Source organism: Colias croceus, chromosome Z, assembly GCF_905220415.1.
Source record: "Colias croceus chromosome Z, ilColCroc2.1".
Lineage (NCBI taxonomy): Eukaryota > Metazoa > Arthropoda > Insecta > Lepidoptera > Pieridae > Colias > Colias croceus.
Genome location: NC_059568.1, coordinates 3,314,259 through 3,333,215, shown reverse-complemented (window position 1 = coordinate 3,333,215; position 18,957 = coordinate 3,314,259). Strand labels below are relative to the sequence as shown.

At 35.7% G+C, this 18,957-nt stretch overlaps 1 protein-coding gene across 3 annotated transcripts in view; it reads left to right on the top strand.

Moving 5' to 3' along the window:
• The window catches only part of LOC123705000, a 70,210-nt gene extending 52,052 nt beyond the window's left edge, over nucleotides 1-18,158 (top strand). For 2 of the 3 annotated variants that reach the window (XM_045653536.1, XM_045653538.1), the window contains exons 11-24: nucleotides 219-386; nucleotides 820-1,212; nucleotides 1,676-1,799; nucleotides 2,184-2,262; nucleotides 2,507-2,590; nucleotides 3,376-3,552; nucleotides 4,026-4,256; nucleotides 4,456-5,232; nucleotides 5,545-5,633; nucleotides 6,073-6,207; nucleotides 7,350-7,422; nucleotides 8,258-8,507; nucleotides 14,011-14,170; nucleotides 14,431-18,158. In XM_045653536.1, coding sequence (XP_045509492.1) covers nucleotides 219-386; nucleotides 820-1,212; nucleotides 1,676-1,799; nucleotides 2,184-2,262; nucleotides 2,507-2,590; nucleotides 3,376-3,552; nucleotides 4,026-4,256; nucleotides 4,456-5,232; nucleotides 5,545-5,633; nucleotides 6,073-6,207; nucleotides 7,350-7,422; nucleotides 8,258-8,507; nucleotides 14,011-14,170; nucleotides 14,431-14,494 — 2,804 coding nt within the window. In that variant the 3' untranslated portion in view covers nucleotides 14,495-18,158. The remainder of the gene's footprint in view (nucleotides 1-218; nucleotides 387-819; nucleotides 1,213-1,675; nucleotides 1,800-2,183; nucleotides 2,263-2,506; nucleotides 2,591-3,375; nucleotides 3,553-4,025; nucleotides 4,257-4,455; nucleotides 5,233-5,544; nucleotides 5,634-6,072; nucleotides 6,208-7,349; nucleotides 7,423-8,257; nucleotides 8,508-14,010; nucleotides 14,171-14,430) is intronic. The other variant, XM_045653537.1, reaches the window with a different exon arrangement.
• Nucleotides 18,159-18,957: the final 799 nt, after the last annotated feature.

Genomic DNA, 18,957 nt, shown 5'->3' with positions numbered 1-18,957 from the left:
TATTTCAGCTTCTTTTTTCACTATTTGTTCACACATCTATAATGGAATGTTATTTAAAGATATTTAACTTGTGTCATTTATTTTATCCTGCACAATGCATGTTCCTTCTAGAATATGTTTAGTAATTGTAATTTAAATGAAAAATGAAAATGAAATAAAATTCTTGGTTTTGAGGTTTAAGTAAGTGTTGATTCGATTACGGTGAAATTTTGTTTTAGATTTCCAGTTTAACGGTTTAGGGGCAGGTGAGTTAGGAGGTTTCGAGGTCGTTGTTAATATGGATGACGGCTCTGGCGGTACTACTCCTGGACCTAATGTTACTGGAGGAACTGAGCCGCAGTCAAATTATACTGGAAATCAACAAAATGTGGACGATGGCAATAGCAGTAAGTATTTATCGTTATTCTAATTCATATTTGATTTTTCTTGTAGATAATATAATTACTGACTATTTTTACGGAGCAAAAAAGAAAGTATTTCATGTTTTCTTGGATTTGGCTAAGTTCTCGAAAAGCTTATTATACAAATGATCTTATAAGGTTAGGTACATATACCTTTAGATTATTTTGGACATTTTTGAGTATTGGTTTTTATTTATAATTTTACATAAAACTTGGGTTTTTACACAAAGAGCTCACTCTTACGCTGTATGTTTATGGAGAGTAATTATGAACAAAATAAATATACGTTTACTTATTAGGGTTTGTAAAATTGGATAGTCGGATCCTTTTTCCTCTATTTCGATGTATAGTAGTGACGTCCATCTTTCCTCAAATTCCAAATCGGCTTCTTGGCGCTCAATGTAACAAATATTTGCAGTCTTCGTCACCCATGTGAACGGAGCTCAATCGACAGCTGATGTCATACAACACGTAATGGGCTCTATAATACGCCAAGGGCTAGCGGGCATCACGCCCGAGGCTCACGTCATGCACGTCTACCTACCCACCATGGGACAAGGCTCCGGATCGGCCTCCGCAAATTCTGCAAATGATCAGGCGGAGGATCAACCGAACCAAAACCAGAATCCGACTGGTAATGAGACACAAAATCAGACTGAAAACGGAAATCAGTCCACGACACAGAGTGAAAGTCAGGCCCAGACACCTCAGGCTCAGGGAGCGAGTGATAATGTCAATCAGCCAGATCAAGCTCCACCACGGTCCAACAGGCGTGTGCACAGGCAGCGGTTCGCGAGTCGAGCCAATCACAGTATGTATATTGTATAATATTGTGTTGTAGATGCTTCGCGTTCGGTTCCCGCTTCTCATGCACGAAATTATAACTTGACGTCTTAACTCATGGATATTCGTATTGCTAAGATAGAATATTAAGATTATGACACAGTGTTATATATAGCAGTGTAAAAGATTGAGTATCGTTATCATTTAAGCATTCAATAAAAAATAATCAAATAAGCATTCTCTTTTAGACCAATTTTATACTAGTGGACCATTATCATTAACTTTTAAGCTATTTTAAGCCATTGCATAGCTTCTATCGCGGTCCTTGAGCGCGGGGACCGAATCGAGAAATTCCGTAACGAAAAAACCTCACGCTCCCCACTCCGACGGGCTCGGAGGTGTGGCTTGAAGGCATGCTATGCAATAGCTTTACCGCGGCAGTCCCCGAGCGCCACACGTCTTTTTTCACTGATTAAGACCCTTCCGTACAGACATGTTCCGCCGCCTGCACAACTCGTACGCGCGCCACTACACAGTGCCCATGGAGAATGTCATATACGACCGCTTCTTGCAGTGCTCAAGCTTCATGGGCCGTGAGGCGGCTCGGCTGAGCAAGTAAGTATCTAATAACTTTACTAGTAAGTGTCTTAACTATTTCTAGGTCACATGAAGTATTTTCCTTGTGGAGAGGTGAACAAAGGAAATTCCCATTGGGATTTATATGTTTAGTAATGAGTTCAGGAAGTTATTGCAAATCACTTGGATGAATTTAAATATATAATATTATGTTATTAGATGTCTGATAGAAAATTACTTCTCTGGCTGCTTGCGTTTATTTCTCTTTTTTTACCAATAAAATGTACCAGCGAAAATCAACCTTATGTTAATTTTCGCTGTTTTCTTGGTATGTTGCAAATTTTTAAAAGAAAAATATTTAGAATTATTAAGTGCTCACAACACGTCCACTGTTGTTGCTGGCTGAAATAATGTATTGCTCTGTCCTTCTATTATTAGCCACACGAGAAGCCACGAGCCGGGCCTAGTCTACAGGCCCGAATCCACAATGGGACAAATTCAGGTAATCTATCATTTCTTCACTATTAAATTGAATTGAATAACGTTTTATTAAGAACTCGCTGCCCCTGCGCACGTTGTTCTACTTTATTGCCCCTTTTTATGTTTTTTTTTTCTCTACAAGAATCTTTCTTGTGTCTTGACATATTTAGCCAAATTGTTCGAGCCGTTCTCGAGTTTTACGCTTTAGCAATATTTATATATATAATAATTTGCGTGTTTTATAACGTGTATTTTGATGTACACAGAACAACGTGGAGATGCTCTACAACTACTATTCAAGGAACGAGTCGCCGTCCACACGGCTGCTGATTGCTCTGACGCTGTTATTGGTTAGTAAAACATGACACTTGTGTAAAGATTATACACGTTTCCTTCAGGTTGCGACGAATAAAGTAAATTTATTTTGTGTATGCTTATCCTATTTACCAACAACCCAATAAAATGAGGCTTATATTAACGGACTAGCGTGCAACAAATGACAACGAAATATGCATATTAATCGTGGGAGTCCAACGTGATTATCCCATTCATTTTTCAACAGCAAAATCAATTTAATATCACATTTATAGCGCCTGCACTGTGTGATTTTTAATTCTACATCAAACTAGCTTTACGCCCACGGCTTCGCCCGCTATGTCTAGTCTTATAAATTATATACTTACTCAAACCTTCCTCAACAAAAACTGTGGAGCAATTTTAAAGATCTAAGCATCTGACTTTGTATTATACTATGTAGTGATAACATACGATATAATATTCAGTTTAAATAGAACACCAATGATATACTTTGTATATTAACAGCGGGATCTACCGTTACTGTCCCATTCATTTTTAACCGACTTCAAAAAAAGGAGGAGGTTATCAATTCGGCCGGTATGTTTTTTTTTAAATGTATGTCCACCGATTACTCCGAGGTTTCTGAACCGATTTACGTGATTCTTTTTTGTTCGATGCGGGATGGTGTCGAATTGGTCCCATAAAAATTTTATTCGGATAGGCCCAGTAGTTTTTATTTTATGAGCATTTTTGTCTGTATTTGTAAATGTTGCAAGTGCAAGTTTGAAGTCGGTTGTTTTTAACGCAGTTATCACTTGTTCATAAATCTCGTGTACAGCGCGAGTCGAGCTCGTTCACAACGGGGCGGTTCCTCACGCCCCGAGACCTTGTGCCGCTGCGCCTGCCGCTGGCCGCGTACGCGCGTGAACTGCTCAACCACGACTTCATCACCGGCGACGGAGAGGTGTTCGTGGACGCTATATTCCGCAGGCACGAGAGGTTCCTGCGACGAGTGGTGAGTTGCTAATTATGGACATAGCTTTCCGCTTTAAACCTGTCTTGAAACCTATTCTACGTGTTAATCCAAGTTACCCTCTATGTGTGTGCTAAATTTCATTGTAATCGGTTCACACACACAAACATCCATCCTCACAAACTTTCGCATTTATAATATTAGTAGGACTGGTTTTTTTATGATGATGATACACCGTTTTGTGACCGCCCCGGTCGGGGCTCTATCAAACCTTATTGTATACTTTTGTGTGTGATTCATGTCTGTTCTTGGCTCGGCCGTGTTTGGACGGGGTCGATAGATATTGTTTCATCTGTTTCCCGGCTCAGACACGGCCCTGCCCCGGAACGATGTAGCGTCAATAATTCTTTATAAACGAGAAACATTTTACAATGATTGAGCATTACATTAAATAATAATTACAAAGAGAACGCTGAAAATTACAATTCGACAATAATTCTAATGTTTTTTATCAGCCGGAGATGACGTCGATCCGCCGGAACGTGGACATAGTGGAGACGATGCGCGTCGTGCTCGGCCGCTTCATGGGCCAAGTCATGAACTGCGTGAAAATCACCAACCCGGAGCAGTTCATGGACCGGTTCCGCCTGGTCTTCCCCAGGATGTTCCTGGAGGTGTGCGGCTACATGGCCCACTGCTGCACCGAAGGCACCGAGGGGGTCAGGGTCATATATCGGTCCTTTATTGTGAGTATTGATGGATATTATATACCTAGTTTGTAATAGATTTGAAGTGTCATGTTGTTATGTATTTAATACATTAAAGTACACTATTATTTTGTATATGCTACTGTCTAATCTTCGCTTTTGTGTTACGATAGATTAAGCTATTTAAAAATAAATCTATTTTTGTTGTCTTATATATTATATTTCAACACTTTTTCAGATTGACGCCGTCGCCAACGTGGACGAAACCGTCAGGGACTTGCTGATGAGCGTATGCATGGACAACATATTCGGCTTCCTGAACCGCGTGCGAAACTGCGCAGTACGCAACCTGCAGTTTGTGAGGATGTTGCCCGACGCCACCACACAGAGCGACGAGTCGAGCGATGAGGCAGAGATGCGTGGGTACGCTCGCGCAGAGGCTAGAGCGCTGGCGAGAGCACGGGCGAGGGCGCAGGCTAGTGCGCAGTCGAGTGCACAAGCGAGTGCGCAGACAAGTGCGCAGACGAGTGCACAGGACAGTGCGCAAGCAAGGACAGTCGCACAGCCAAAAGATAAATCAAGCGCACAGATGAGGCCTAAAAGCAGTTCGCAGACAACATCACAGACGTGCGCGCAGGAAAGTGCGCAGACGATGCCGCAGATGAGTGCGCTGGAATGTGCGCCGTCTATTATGCAGGTGATTGAGGAGGCAAGTGCGCAAGTGTGTGCGGCGGCATGTGCGGAGTCAGATTCGGAGTCAATTGCGGAGACAGTTGGGGAGACATTGGCAGAGAATGAGGAGCAGGCGAATGCGGAGACTAGTGCGCAGATAGACAGACGCAGAATACAACAGATTACGAACAGAGGAGAGTTCCCCTGCCCCGCGGCTGGCGGTACTATGATAGAGCTAGCCGAAAGGGTTGACTTCTCGGACCATCCGCTAGTTGACCGGCTGTTCGGACAGATAAGCGATCGATTGCATTCCTTCGTTAACGGCGAAGTGGACTTAACATTGGTATATATTCTTTATTAATTGTTACCACGCTTTGTTTCATCAGTTAAAATTTCACTGTTTTGATTAATTGCTTATCTTAATATATATAAATCTCGTGTCACAATGTTTGTCCTCAATGGACTCCTAAACCACTTAACCGATTATAATAAAATTCGCACACCATGTGCAGTTCGATCCAACTTGAGAGATATCTCAAATCGTTTTAGAGAAAGCGGGCGAAGCCGCGGGCGGTAAGTTAGTTTTGTTATAAAATATAGCACGTAAAATGACGTAATTTTAAAAGTATCTTATAAAAAGGAATCTATTGAACAGGGCGATGACGACGTCCCCATGGAAGCTAACGGGTCAGATAACGAGATAACGGTCCCACGATGCACCATGGGCTCCTTCCAGCATCGACAGTGAGTTTAGATAATATATTACTAAAGAAACCCCGTTGATTTATTTTTCATTCGCCCATAGAAATTTACACCGTCAAACAACTTTAGGATGACCTTGATTGAAATCTCGTCCTATTTATCCAATAAAAAAAAAATAGCACCCATCGCTAGTAAATATACAAAAACAAACTTCACAATGGATGAATAGAGTTCCTGTATCAACGCGTTTGATAACATACCTTTCAGCTCAGTACCAATTTGTTTATTTTTTAGGCTTAATCAAGAAGACGAATCAAGAGACGATACTCATCCCGGCACGGAGCTATGTTTCTGCTATCAATAAATGTCTTGTTAATTAATTGAAAGAAAAATAGCTAACGTATTTATTGCCAATACACTTAAATGCATACAAAAAGTTTAATAAAGTTTTATTCATGTATTTGTATATTATATATTTCAGCGCATCATCGAGTGCAAACGCGGCTCCGACGAGCAATGGCGACGCTCACAAGGAGCGCAAGGGCCGCTTTTCGGCCCCGTGCATTTCGACCAGCAGCTCTAGTGACGAAGAGGGCAGCTCTGGAAGCAGCCGAAGGTAATTTTAATACGGAAGTATACTCAAACTCAAACTCAAATATTTGTCTATTTAAATAGACTATGTTAAATTTATAAAGAATAGAAAAAATTCGATCACGAGGCGGGACTCGAACCCGCATCCTTCGCGCCATTCCGGGGCGGATGCCTAACCAACTCAGCCACTCGTGACCCGCCTGAGCAATCGAATTTAATCTATTCTTTCAGTTTTATGTGTCTTTAAGGGACACACCGCGCGCCATCTATTGAGATGATTTAACAACCATCTCAACCAATATGAAGCACTTTTCAGTGAATACAATATTGTAACGATGGAACACGACCTTTTGTTGAATTTATATTTTTTGGTTTTTATGGCATTCAAATGCTTTATAAATATAAATTTATAAAGAATAGAAAAAATTCGATCACGAGGCGGGACTCGAACCCGCATCCTTCGCACCATTCCGGGGCGGATGCCTAACCAACTCAGCCACTCGTTTCTATTCTTTATAAATTTATATTTATAAAGCATTTGAATGCCATAAAAACCAAAAAATATAAATAGACTATGTTTTTGAATTGTCCAAAAACAGAAAAAGAGCGTGTGTGTCAGAAGTGAAAATTCTTGGCAAGAATCAAAGATACCAAATCGTCGCCTTACACTTGACGTGACAGTATTGCCATGACGCGACCTTTAAATTTTCCTCTCAACGCGCTTAGAGAAGTTACACTTCAAAAATAATAAATTTGTCTTCATTCATTTGCATAACACGCTCTTGTTATCTTCATGTATATCACGTACATCATTTTTGCTCATCGTAAACAATGTTGATCAAATGTTTAATGAAATGCGTTATATTTTGTATTGATGCCCACAATACAGGCCACGAGTATATCTTGGTTCAAATAATGTATACTCTATTTACTGTGTTAACAGCCTTATTGTCATAAGTTCAGCGAGATTGTATGCTTGATTTTTGAATAAATATTTTTTAATTTACTTTAATGTTGCCTAACATATAATTATCTATGCCACATATTGATGTTTTTCATACTTTAATTAATTTAACATATAGAATACAACTCAAGTTTTCTTTCAAAAAATTTTTTAATACTGTCACGAGAACTTTATATTTACATGTTTATACGCATGCATTTCAGAATGTACCTGACGCCGAGATTGAACCACCAGCCAATATCGGAGGACTCTGCATCGTCGGTGGATGAGAATTTCGTGAGTGCCGTTATAAATCCATATAGATATTAAAGATATAACGGATTTACGAAGTTTTTCTATATTGGAATAAATCTATATGTATAATACTGACGTAAAATTTATGATGAGAAAATTACATATTACAAGCCTATCATAATTTATTTGATTTGGTATGGCAAGCGAAATAAAGTGTTATATTCAATGCATTTGTTTGGGACAACGTGGCTCGGACATTTTATGACGGCCTCTTAAAGGACCATTGTGAGTCTAGTTCTTTATAGTGCGGCCATATTCTACAGCTCTCTACCATAGTAAAAAGAGAGAAGTAGGCACGGTACCTAAACTTGCGAGGCGCAGGGTTGTTCCTTGTCACATTGATATATTTTATATAATTGTTTAAATAAATACCGACCGCTGACAGCAATGGCGCAGCCCGCACTAGACTGCTACCAGAGTGCCAACCGAGTGGCATGGTGTGCGTGCGTAACAAACGGCGCGATGTACCATTGTTCGAAGTTAACATCTCTCTTCTTTTACTATAAATGTATGTAGGATCGGGGCTTAATGAAAAACACTTTTGAACTTCTTCAGATTTATTTTTAGACCAAAATCTTAATTTTTAGATAACTTATAATTGAGAAACAGCCGTCTTCACCCACGATCCCAAAAAAAAAATGAGAAAGATGATCTTTCTCTTTTTTCTTTATTCGCTCTCTGCTTCACATTAACTAAAAGTCTATCGCTCTTTCAACGATGATGAGCGTTCAGAAATTAATCTTACACACGTTCAGAAACACAAATTATTAATTCATCTTATCTTATCATCCCACATGTATGTATGTACACACCCAAGGTGCCGCCGGATAGCATCATCGAGCACTGGGGCCAGGATTGGGAGGCGACGTTCCGCCGCGACCGGCACGTGCAGTGCAACGAGCAGGCGCAGGAGCGTGCGCGGAACACGATGCGCGAGCAGGACACGGACACGTACGCCGGCGCCGACGAGCCGCTCAGCGACGCGTACATGTCCGGTATGCCATCTAAGAAGCGTCGTTGCGTACGCCAATCACGCCCCCCCACGACACTGACCGGCTTCATACAGGGTATGTATCGCGACGCGACGCCACTGCGGTAGGGACGTTGCGTATTGCGGCGCGTTTGTTGCGTTTTGCGTGCGGCCAGTCTCTCGGTTCGGTGGATCAAGCTTGCATTGAAAATTGATTGCATTTTGAATTTGTTCTGTGTTTTCACATGGGTTGATTTGGCGAAATTTTAACGGTTTAATGTGTTGTGTGATTTTTTTTTGATCCATCGAACTGTTAAGTTGTTAATGATAGGTATTGATTGATTAAAAAGTTAGAATTTTTATGAGATATTCTGAAGTTTTGACATTTTGAAAAACAGTTTTAAAATTTGCAAAAACATAAATGAAGTGTGTAATTCGTTTCGCTGATTAACTTTTACTATTAACTTTACACTTTTAGATTTTCTTGCTCTTCATTATAGCTAATATCTTGCGATATTTATTTTCAGTATAAACAGATAATTTATATTTAATCTACTAATTTATTAAAGGGACTGCGTTGTTTTTATTACTCTCTGCAATATATAACAATTAAAGCCATTTTTGCTGTATGTATTTATAAAAATATAGATATCACAACTAAGAGCGACTTTCTTGTATAAGAAAAGTACCAACTCATATTTCATCAAAATTTCCGGACGTTCGCGTCCTACATTATTTTGTTAAAACATTTTCCTTAAAATGATACCGTTATTACTAAATCTATTTTTTAAATCAAAGTGATCCAAGATAGTGCTCATAAAATTATTTTTGTCTATTGGCAACTTTAACATGTTTCCAACACATTGAGTATTATTACTACGTATAGAGAAGACACCACGAACAAAATATGTGCTGCAAGCGCGGCGTCGCGAGGCGGCTAGTGAGTCCATAGATTAAGCGATGTTATTGACTCACGGCTATAGAGGAGACACTTTGTTTATATTATACCTATTACTTATCAATTAAAACCGATCAATGTAACAAATATATTGATACATAGGTAATTGATTTTCATCTTTCATGATTAATATTTTATCAAATAATATTCACAGTAAGCCATTTCTTAAATTTTTAGTCACAAATGACCCAAAATGCCCCGCCAAAGATTTTGCTCGAACCAAGTTTTAAAAATGATTATCTAGTGAATTACCGGTGAAAAGTTATTCCTTTGCACTTTGCCGCATTACTTGAATTATAAGTGCAATATCGTAACACACTCGAGGGCATATTTGATGCGTTTTATGTTTTTTGATTTAAAACAAACAAGACATGAACGTGACCATTGCGCTAAAGCGACTGAGTGCAGTGTGGCCGGTTGACCTCAGTTGAGCTGAACGTAAGTTATATAGGCGGTGTCTTCTCTATACGTAGTAATAGTATCTCAATGTTCCAACATTGAAATATTCCTTTATTGTTTGTGTGCAAAACATATTGTTCATAGACATGAATCTAATAGAAAAAGAAATCTAAATGTTCTAGACAGAAAGAAAAAAAAACAGTCGCCATGGTGTATCTATGTTTTTGTAAAACAAAGCTTGTGCTATATGCATATAGGAATCTATATACTTATTATACAATATTATTTTTAATTATTCTCTTCTTTACATAATAGTTTACATATTTTGATAGTATTTTTAATTTTTTATTATATTTATTTATAGTGTTAAATTTCGAAACGTTTAAATTGATCGTAGTTGCATGGGTATATTTCGGGACTCTAGCAAGGAATGCAGTAAACTGCACAATACGCCTTGCTTTTTCTTTTTTTCTTTTTTTTTGTAATTATTTCTTAAATATGTTCCTTTTGTGCCGTGTATTTAGTAATAACTTTTATGAATATCTATAGAATTGCATCATAGATTCCCATCTGTATATAAATAGCAAGGAAAGTCGATGAACAAATACACTATTAACCAAAATTACATCAATACGCCCATTACGACCGGAGTTTATAATAAACCAAAGCCAAAATGTCATGGATCTAAAAAAAGACGAGCATTTTATTACTTACCTTTCATTCGTTTAAATTTAAAGAAAAGTTTTCTAGCATTAAAATGTATATAGAGAGATATTTTCAAATAATTATAATGGTTTCATTTATTATAACTATCTATTTTATATTCGATATTGAAGCTAAAGGATGCATATTATATTCGGTCGTAAGTGGGATCAGCTTTACTCTTTTATCAATATTCACATTTTTCATATATCACGGCGCTATATTTTGGATTCTACTAACTCTATTTATCACAATTCAAACGTACTTTGTTTTTTTTTTGTTAGTTTTCCACACATAATAATTCATCTAAGCTTTTTATCGACGATTATTAATTATTATGATTGACTTTCATTCAATTCTTGAAAAATATATATTCTGAATTAAGTGAATGCTGCAGTACAGAATGTTTCAATTTACCCATAGAATACAAGAAATTAACAATATAGTATAACATTTTGTGTATTCTATATAAATAGGGTAATTTCTTAATTGACACGTCGCTAATTAGGTTTTAAATTTTATATATTTATTCCTTCTTTACTTCTCGATTACATAAAACGGCTTCTTTACTTTAGGTTGTTACTTTGGTAACTGTTCAAGGAAAATAAATTAGCCGTGGCTAAAGTACAACTCGACTTTCGTTGCTGATCTTACACACAAAAATGAGCTTTAATTATGACCACAGTAAATCCAGTTTGCCTCAAAACACGACAAAATGCGCCCTAATCCCTGTGTACCTACCGACTAACACGACTAAAATAAAATGATATTTTGTTAATGTTTCAAATGTTCGATACCCGAATAATGTTCCAAAACAAAACGCCTCGATTCAAGAATTGGCTTGCTTAGAGTAACATACCCCGGTGAGTGACTACCATATTTCTGTACTAATTGAGAAGTTTGTCTACGCGTTTCATGAAAATTCAACGTAATTTTTACTGAATTGTAAGTAGAAAAAGGAGGGACTTTCTATGCCTTTTGAATTTTGTAAAAAAAAAAAACAATTTTTTTTATCACGATATGTATATATTATATTCCTGGGGATATAAGGTTCTATTGTTTTAATAATTTTGTTACTTCAAAATAAGTATGAGAATTGATTTATCATTTTAGAAAATGTGATGAAAACTTTATATCAAAAATTTTTTCATGTAATATTATTTAATTTTAGTCATGTAATATTATGAAAAAAAAAATCTAGATTATATTAGATATTGTATATGCAAAGCAAAAAACTGAAGAGAATATAAACATTTATTTTAAAAAATACTAAAAATAAAATTTTTAAGTTGGTCAATTCACATCTTATGCAAAAATGTATAAATAAAAAAAAAATATACATTTAAATAATGAACTAAAATTATAAATCTATTAATTAAATGGGACTGGGAAAAAATAATTAAAATTGGAATGTATATGTGACTGTTCTATTTATTATCTTCTCAACCTATTCTTTCTTTCTAAATTTTGTCAATTCGTTTCATTGGTTATCGGGAAATCGAAAAAATAAATTGATTATGCTGATTCATATAATTATGACTAACATAACTTCGAAACCAGTACAGAGATATGGAAAAATCTTTATTCATACATACAAGTGATATTGGTGGCGCATTATTTTCGTCTATGGGCATATGTTACTTTAAATGCTTCTTATTCTTTATTTTGTTTGATTTCAAATTCACCCTTTTTTAATTTATCCAACGCTTGGAACGGAAACATACGAATTTTATTAATTATCTTTATATTCATTATAATCTAGTATAGTCTACAGTTTAGTGGAAGCTAATAGTATTATAAACATCACTAAGTACTTAACCAACTTGCTTTGCATTTTCATGCTATAAAATAAAGCTTTTCATATTATTAGCTTCGAATTTTTTTTTTCTTATTTATTCTCTAGGAGATTAAAACGCTTCATTAGGAGCAGTTTAAACTAACAAACTATGGTGTATTTTAGTAATGTAATTTTATATTTATTGGTAAAAAATATTCGTATGTTTAACGTTAACTATGGTCTATGTTATTCCACTGTTTTGGAATGTTCAGATTTGTTTTTATGGTTCTTCAAATATGAATTGAATCCTGTCACATTTTTAAAAAGTTATACTAACTTCAAAAGTTACATTGAACTAAAGAAAGCTGGGGAAACACAAATGAAGATTCACGTAATAAGTGAAGATTTTGTTTATTAACATTTATTTGGAAAAAATATATATATCTTTTATCTATTATATAAAAATAAGTCGGGTTTTCTTTCCTGATGCTATAACTCCAGAATGCACGAACCGATTTCCACGGTTTTGCATTCGTTGGAAAGGTCTCGGGCTCCGTGAGGTTTATAGCAAAGAAAAGGTGTCTCTGGTGGCGAAACGGAGTTCGCCCGGTTTGCTAGTCATATAATAAATAATTAATAAGTTGCATACATTTCATTAGAGATCAAGCAACGATGGTACAGTGTGACAGTATTCATGATATATTTTCTGAACTATATGTTGTGCGGTTTTTTTATTGGATATTCTAGCTTTATTAAAAAATCGTAGTACAATTGAGTTGTTTCTAAAGTTAATTATTATTAAGACTTTGAGATTTTAAGTATTTGACAAAGGTACTGTTATTAATTTTCATAAAGCTTGTAATAAAAAAAGTTAAAATTGCATCCGACGAATTGATTTATGTCTTGGTTAGGATACAGAATTTTTGCCTATTAATATATTAAAGACCTGTCCGTCTGTTTTTGACGAATCGTTACGTACAATTCCTCAAAAACGTATATGTTCATTGTTCATCTTCTCTTACCAATAACCATTTTAATATAAACTTTTTTTCACCATTCTAGATGATAAAAAATATTTGGAAAAAAAATTGGCTTTAGTACGACTTATTTAGAAAATGTTTTATGTATGGTGTTTAAGCAAATCGTGTAGACGGTCTCGTCTTTTCTGTTTTTGATAAGGCATAACAAATAGATTATTTTACAATTCTTACAAACTGTAACTAAATTTAGGGCTGATTTTTCAATCCTTGGTTAAAACTTATTCATCGAATAACGTATTAAACTTCCATTTCAAAAATGTATTGTAATTGTCCGTATTTGACAGTTTACAGGTGACATTTTAATATGTTCGTGTAATACTTTATTGGACGGATAAATTTTAACCAAGGATTGAAAAATCGGCTCTTAGTGATATTATATAAAGGAAATAAGTACAAAGTTATTTACGAAATTTATAATATCACGAATCGTAGTATGTTTCCACATAGTAATGTTTCATTTATATTTTTCTAAGAAACTGAAAAATGACAATTTACATTCATATAACATATAACTAAGCGAATGTATATTCAAATATTAAAGTACACTTTTGTCCAATAAATTTCACGAAGCACAAATCTGTGTCGCACAAAATTTGACTTTAATATGTACAATGTTTAGTGTAAGGCAGAATTTAGAAATAAACGTACCTTTGTCAAACGACCTTGAGGCTAGAAGTCCATAGTGGCTAGTTATCGCATTGTCTCATACGTACAATACTCGCAGAGAGTTTGGAAACGGCTGTCGTTAGACTGCCCGCCGCCGAGGACGAACGAGTACGTGCGATATTCCACGTGGCCATCCGAGACATGGCCCGCTCCAGGGCTGAACAATCGCTGGACTATAACGCTAGGCGTTACCCCGCGGTTGAAGAAATGGCGCGTGGGTAAGTCTATTTTAACATCTATAAAACTTATCTCACAACTTTTTAAAATACTATTTTAAAGGAGTAATTGCATTTTAATAATTGGTGTCAGTCTGACCTTTTTATTTGTAAGTGCTATGAGAATTTTGCGGAAGTCATTGAAATATTGAAATCAAAATACGGATATGCTGAGTTTAAAGTATACATGGAAAATATTCGAAGACTGGTTTTTCTCCATATCACGTATAAATAAGTTAATTCAAATATTTTTTCATTTCCAGGGACAGCCCATCGGATGAAGGCCCGGCGCTTCCAGAACACTCCGATAATTCAGGGGGTCTGTAAGCGTCTAACCGGTGTAAGACAGGAATCCAAAAAATCACTATTATTAGTTTGTAAGGAAAAACTGGATATGACATTGTGTTTTAACACTCTTCCCGGATATGACATGTTAGACATTTTTATTTTGCCGTTATGGTCCAAGTGTCGTATGATCCAGTGCTGCCAGTCCCTACTTATACTTTAAAGGGCAAAATGTGGGATTTGACTCGAAATACCTTTTCCTTACCCTCCCCAATCCTTTCCTTTATTACCCTCGAAAGGACTGTTTTCCTTCCTTGTCATCCTTCATTCTCTCTATTCCCTATATTCTTCACCTTTTAAAGTCGGCAATCTACCTTATGCCCGCAAACCTGCTAAGTTTGGCTGGTGGGCTATTCGTAGATATCTAGTGAGCTAATGTACCTTAGAATATTGTGAACTTGACTTTTTTACTTCTGCTGCTGAATCTCGGAAATAAGACATTAAACTTTGATTATTCAAGTGTAATAGCTTACTAGGACTGCGTGGTATCTCGTCCAGGTCTAGTGGGTGAAGTGACATCAGCGCATGGTGTTCACTTAGAGCGGTAGCGGAGGAGTGCCTTCAGGGCACCAACGGTGGCGCTCACTGGAAGAATTAGTAGGCTTTATGCGCACCCAAAATGCACTAGACCAGCGTGATGGGATTATCTGTCCCAACTTCTTTCTCGAAAAATAACGTGCATATTAAGGCGTCTCCTCCGGAGACGATCCTTCCGATCCGATAAGGAGATCCTTCACTTTGAGGTTCTAAGGTTCAAAATAGTCCCTAAAATAACATAAAAAACCAGACATGAAAATATATTAATATGGAATATTACAAGTTATTTTTGCATTGCTCAAACTAAGTAATCATCAACGGAGAGAGTTTAATAACATTACTATAAAATCGACGATTTAAATAGGCTATTTGACAGTATAAAAAATAAATTACTTTTTTGTGTAATCCATATATATATAAGGTTTTTGAAGCGATTTAAATTAATAAATGATATAAATAATAACTTATTTATTTATAAATCGTCGAGAAAAAACATCATATTTTTTAAAATTACCACGTGACCGAAAACATCAATGATTGGCTGCATCTGCCATGACGTCACAGCGGCGTAAATAACAAATGATCCCAACGTTTATTCACGTAATTGCTGAATTTCGCTTTTGGTTTTGTTTCTTGTATAACTTATTTCTTGTGATTCAAGGTGTCTGTAATCAGTTTTGTTCTTTATGTGTTTTTTTTGTTTGTCATGGAACCTAATTTCGAAAAAGCAGACAGTCGAAATCTACTTACCTAAAGTGGACGCTATAATGGTTGGCATGTTCTTTAAAAACAACCCAGATTTTTACGCTCCTCAATAATTGAAAAATGTGAAAACAGCTACGTAAGTTAATATTTCAATCGTCATTCACCTTTTTAGTTAAATGTACCTACAAACATGAATGACAATAGCACAATAATTATGAAGTATACATTTTTTAGGTTTCTTTGTTTTTCATTTCAGCCATCCAGTTTATAGGATTGACATGCTTGTATTGATTATTTTCAATAACAATACAAACACGTCATCATCAATTTATATATATTATCATTATATTACCTCAAGCAGGTAAGTAATGAGACGATACTATGTATTGCAAATAAAATAAACTGCCTACTAGGTATTCAACACCATACTTGCATCGAAGTGGTCTTCTCAAAAAAATATAACTGTTTTAATTGATATAATATCTAATATCACTTGGATTTCTGCGAGCTAACTGCAACCACTTTCTACGCATTTTTATATCTTTTGGAGCACATATAAATACCTAGTTTGTCAGGGGTTTTAATAGTTGTATTTCTGCATCCAGGAACTACACACCAATAAGTACTCATTTTCTGGTTTTTAAACAGATTAACTTAATTATACTATAATTAAAACAAATACGAACAATAAGTACTAGGAACAAGTTGTTGTTTACGCCGCTGTGACGTCACCATGGTCGCGAGCCGCCATATTCTTCAAAATTGTGTTTTGGCGGCATATTTGAATATCATGTTTTTATTTTCCATTTTCTCAATGAATAACTACAAAAAATTAAGAAACATGTGTTTTGTGTGTTCTATAAACGTATCTTAATAATTTGAGACAGTTATCAAAACCTTGTCAAATAGCCTATTGAGTAAATTAATCATATTTAAGATTTACTTTCTCACTAGATACTCGGCGACTGGCCCGCGTAACCAACTTAACAGACAAGCGGGCATTACATATAAACAGTACTTTCTATCTCACATTTTGTTGTTTAGAAAATAAGTACAGTTTGGCGAAACTGGAATCTTCAATTGGACCATTTACAAAATAAACGATGCCCCCACGGATTCTACGTTAACACGGCTTTGACTAGTATAAGATTTTCGACAATCTTAAGGAAAAGGTTTCTACAGTGCAGGTCATTCATGCCTAAGGGACAGCGATTGACTTGCCTAAATTATAGGCTGATAGGACATGTTAATATTAGTGTGATTCTTGGTATCTGATACCGTGATTTTCAAGCATGGTAGCATATATCTCTACAAATTGCACATTGTATATGTACAACCCGGATTTGCACATTGTATGTACTTATGATGTTTTACATAAATACAAAAAATACATAGGTACCTATTTATCCTAATTATTAATTAAGTAGCTCCTAGACGGGGAAATTTAACACAAGTTTCTCTGCATGTAAAACGATACTCGATTTTGACTGCTTGTTGATTAAACGCCTCTAACGACCACTCCACGTTGAGTACCGTTTTATAAACATGCACCTTCAGGCCTCGTTTTTCTGTCTCATCCTCGTGGTTGTTGTATAGAATACGCTAATATATACATATAATAATAATTTCTGTAAAATAATCACGTACGATAGTAAAATATGGGCCTTGAAATAAAGTCGTATTGATTTTAATGCATGGTAAAATCAATATGAATATAAATACTATCTATGGTGAATCTATCTATGGTTTAAAAAAATATTAAGTGTTGATATTTTGTGTATAGGCTGTACATGGTACTACACATAATATAGTGCATAGTTTGGGTGTTCCACATTTATTTCGACGTTGCTATATATAACACTATATTTGTTTATACATTTGTGTTTCTTCGTACACACAGCTATGGTGTGTGTTCAAAGACAAATCTTATTTATATTAGCAACAAACCTTAAGAGGTTAACTAGTTTTAAATTGTTTTTAAGGCACACGACTCTATGTAAATTATGTTAGTAATTTTGTGAGCCGTTTTAAGTGTCTCTTGTTTCATATTGTTTTAAATTGTATTTTTAATTATGTTAGAGGTGTGTGTCTGCATACTTAAATGGGTTGTTTAAAATTTAGTTAAGTTCATTCGCATTCCATTCGCTTGCAATTTATTGTGTAGTATTTAATTTGCGGAATGGAAAAATACAAGAGTAGGTTGTCATGCTTTGTACGGCGCTGTCTTTTTGGCTTTATATATTTTTTTTTATATTTCTGTATCGGCTTCTTTTTATATATAGAGAATTTAAACGTTATTTAGTAATTTTAACCTTAAGGATATTATGTAAGAGATTTGTCGCGCCTGTGCGACTGGGTGTTTTGTTGAAAATGTGAAGTAGTGAAAAATAAAGAATAAAAATACTGTGTTTGTTTCATTTTCTCCATGAAAACCAATTTTTGCAAAGTTGTTTTTTTTTAATATTTCAATACACAAAGTTGATACATCACGATTGTTTGAGTGGATTGATTTGTGCAACAAAATCGTCATTTTAGCAACTAACTTACTTCGCCGCGCTTCGACGCTCTTTTGGTGTGAGTTGACCCTAATTCTTATATATCTTAATATATATAAATCTCGTGTCACAATGTTTGTCCTCAATGGACTCCTAAACCACTTTACCGATTATAATAAAATTCGCACACCATGTGCAGTTCGATCCAACTTGAGAGATAGGATAGTTTTTATGAAAAAAAAACGTAAACATGTAGGTACCACGGGCGAAGCCGGGGCGAACCGCTAGTAACTATATATTATGTAGTAGCACAGGTAGTAGCTTGCTATCTTCCTTGCTATCGCCTATCTGTGCTTGCTATAGATACGGTGGCGCCACCCCACACTAATTTAACGCATTTTGACTCGCACCTTTATGTACACATATGAACCTCTACCCTCCATAGTTTAGGGCGTTCGTGACAAATATTTATAATGAATTTAGCAAAAACGTATAGATGGCGCTTATTATATTAAAGATATTATTTTGAAATAAAATAATGATATTTCTACCCTTTTCTATCTAACTGTTACTACCTATCTATGCACTGTGCAGGTATTATCGATCAGTCCAAAAAAAAGTAGAAAAGGTATTAGAAATGGAAGTGAATATAACAGAAATGAGAGGAAAATAAATTACCTTCGAAGATCGAAAAGTGTTATGAAATGA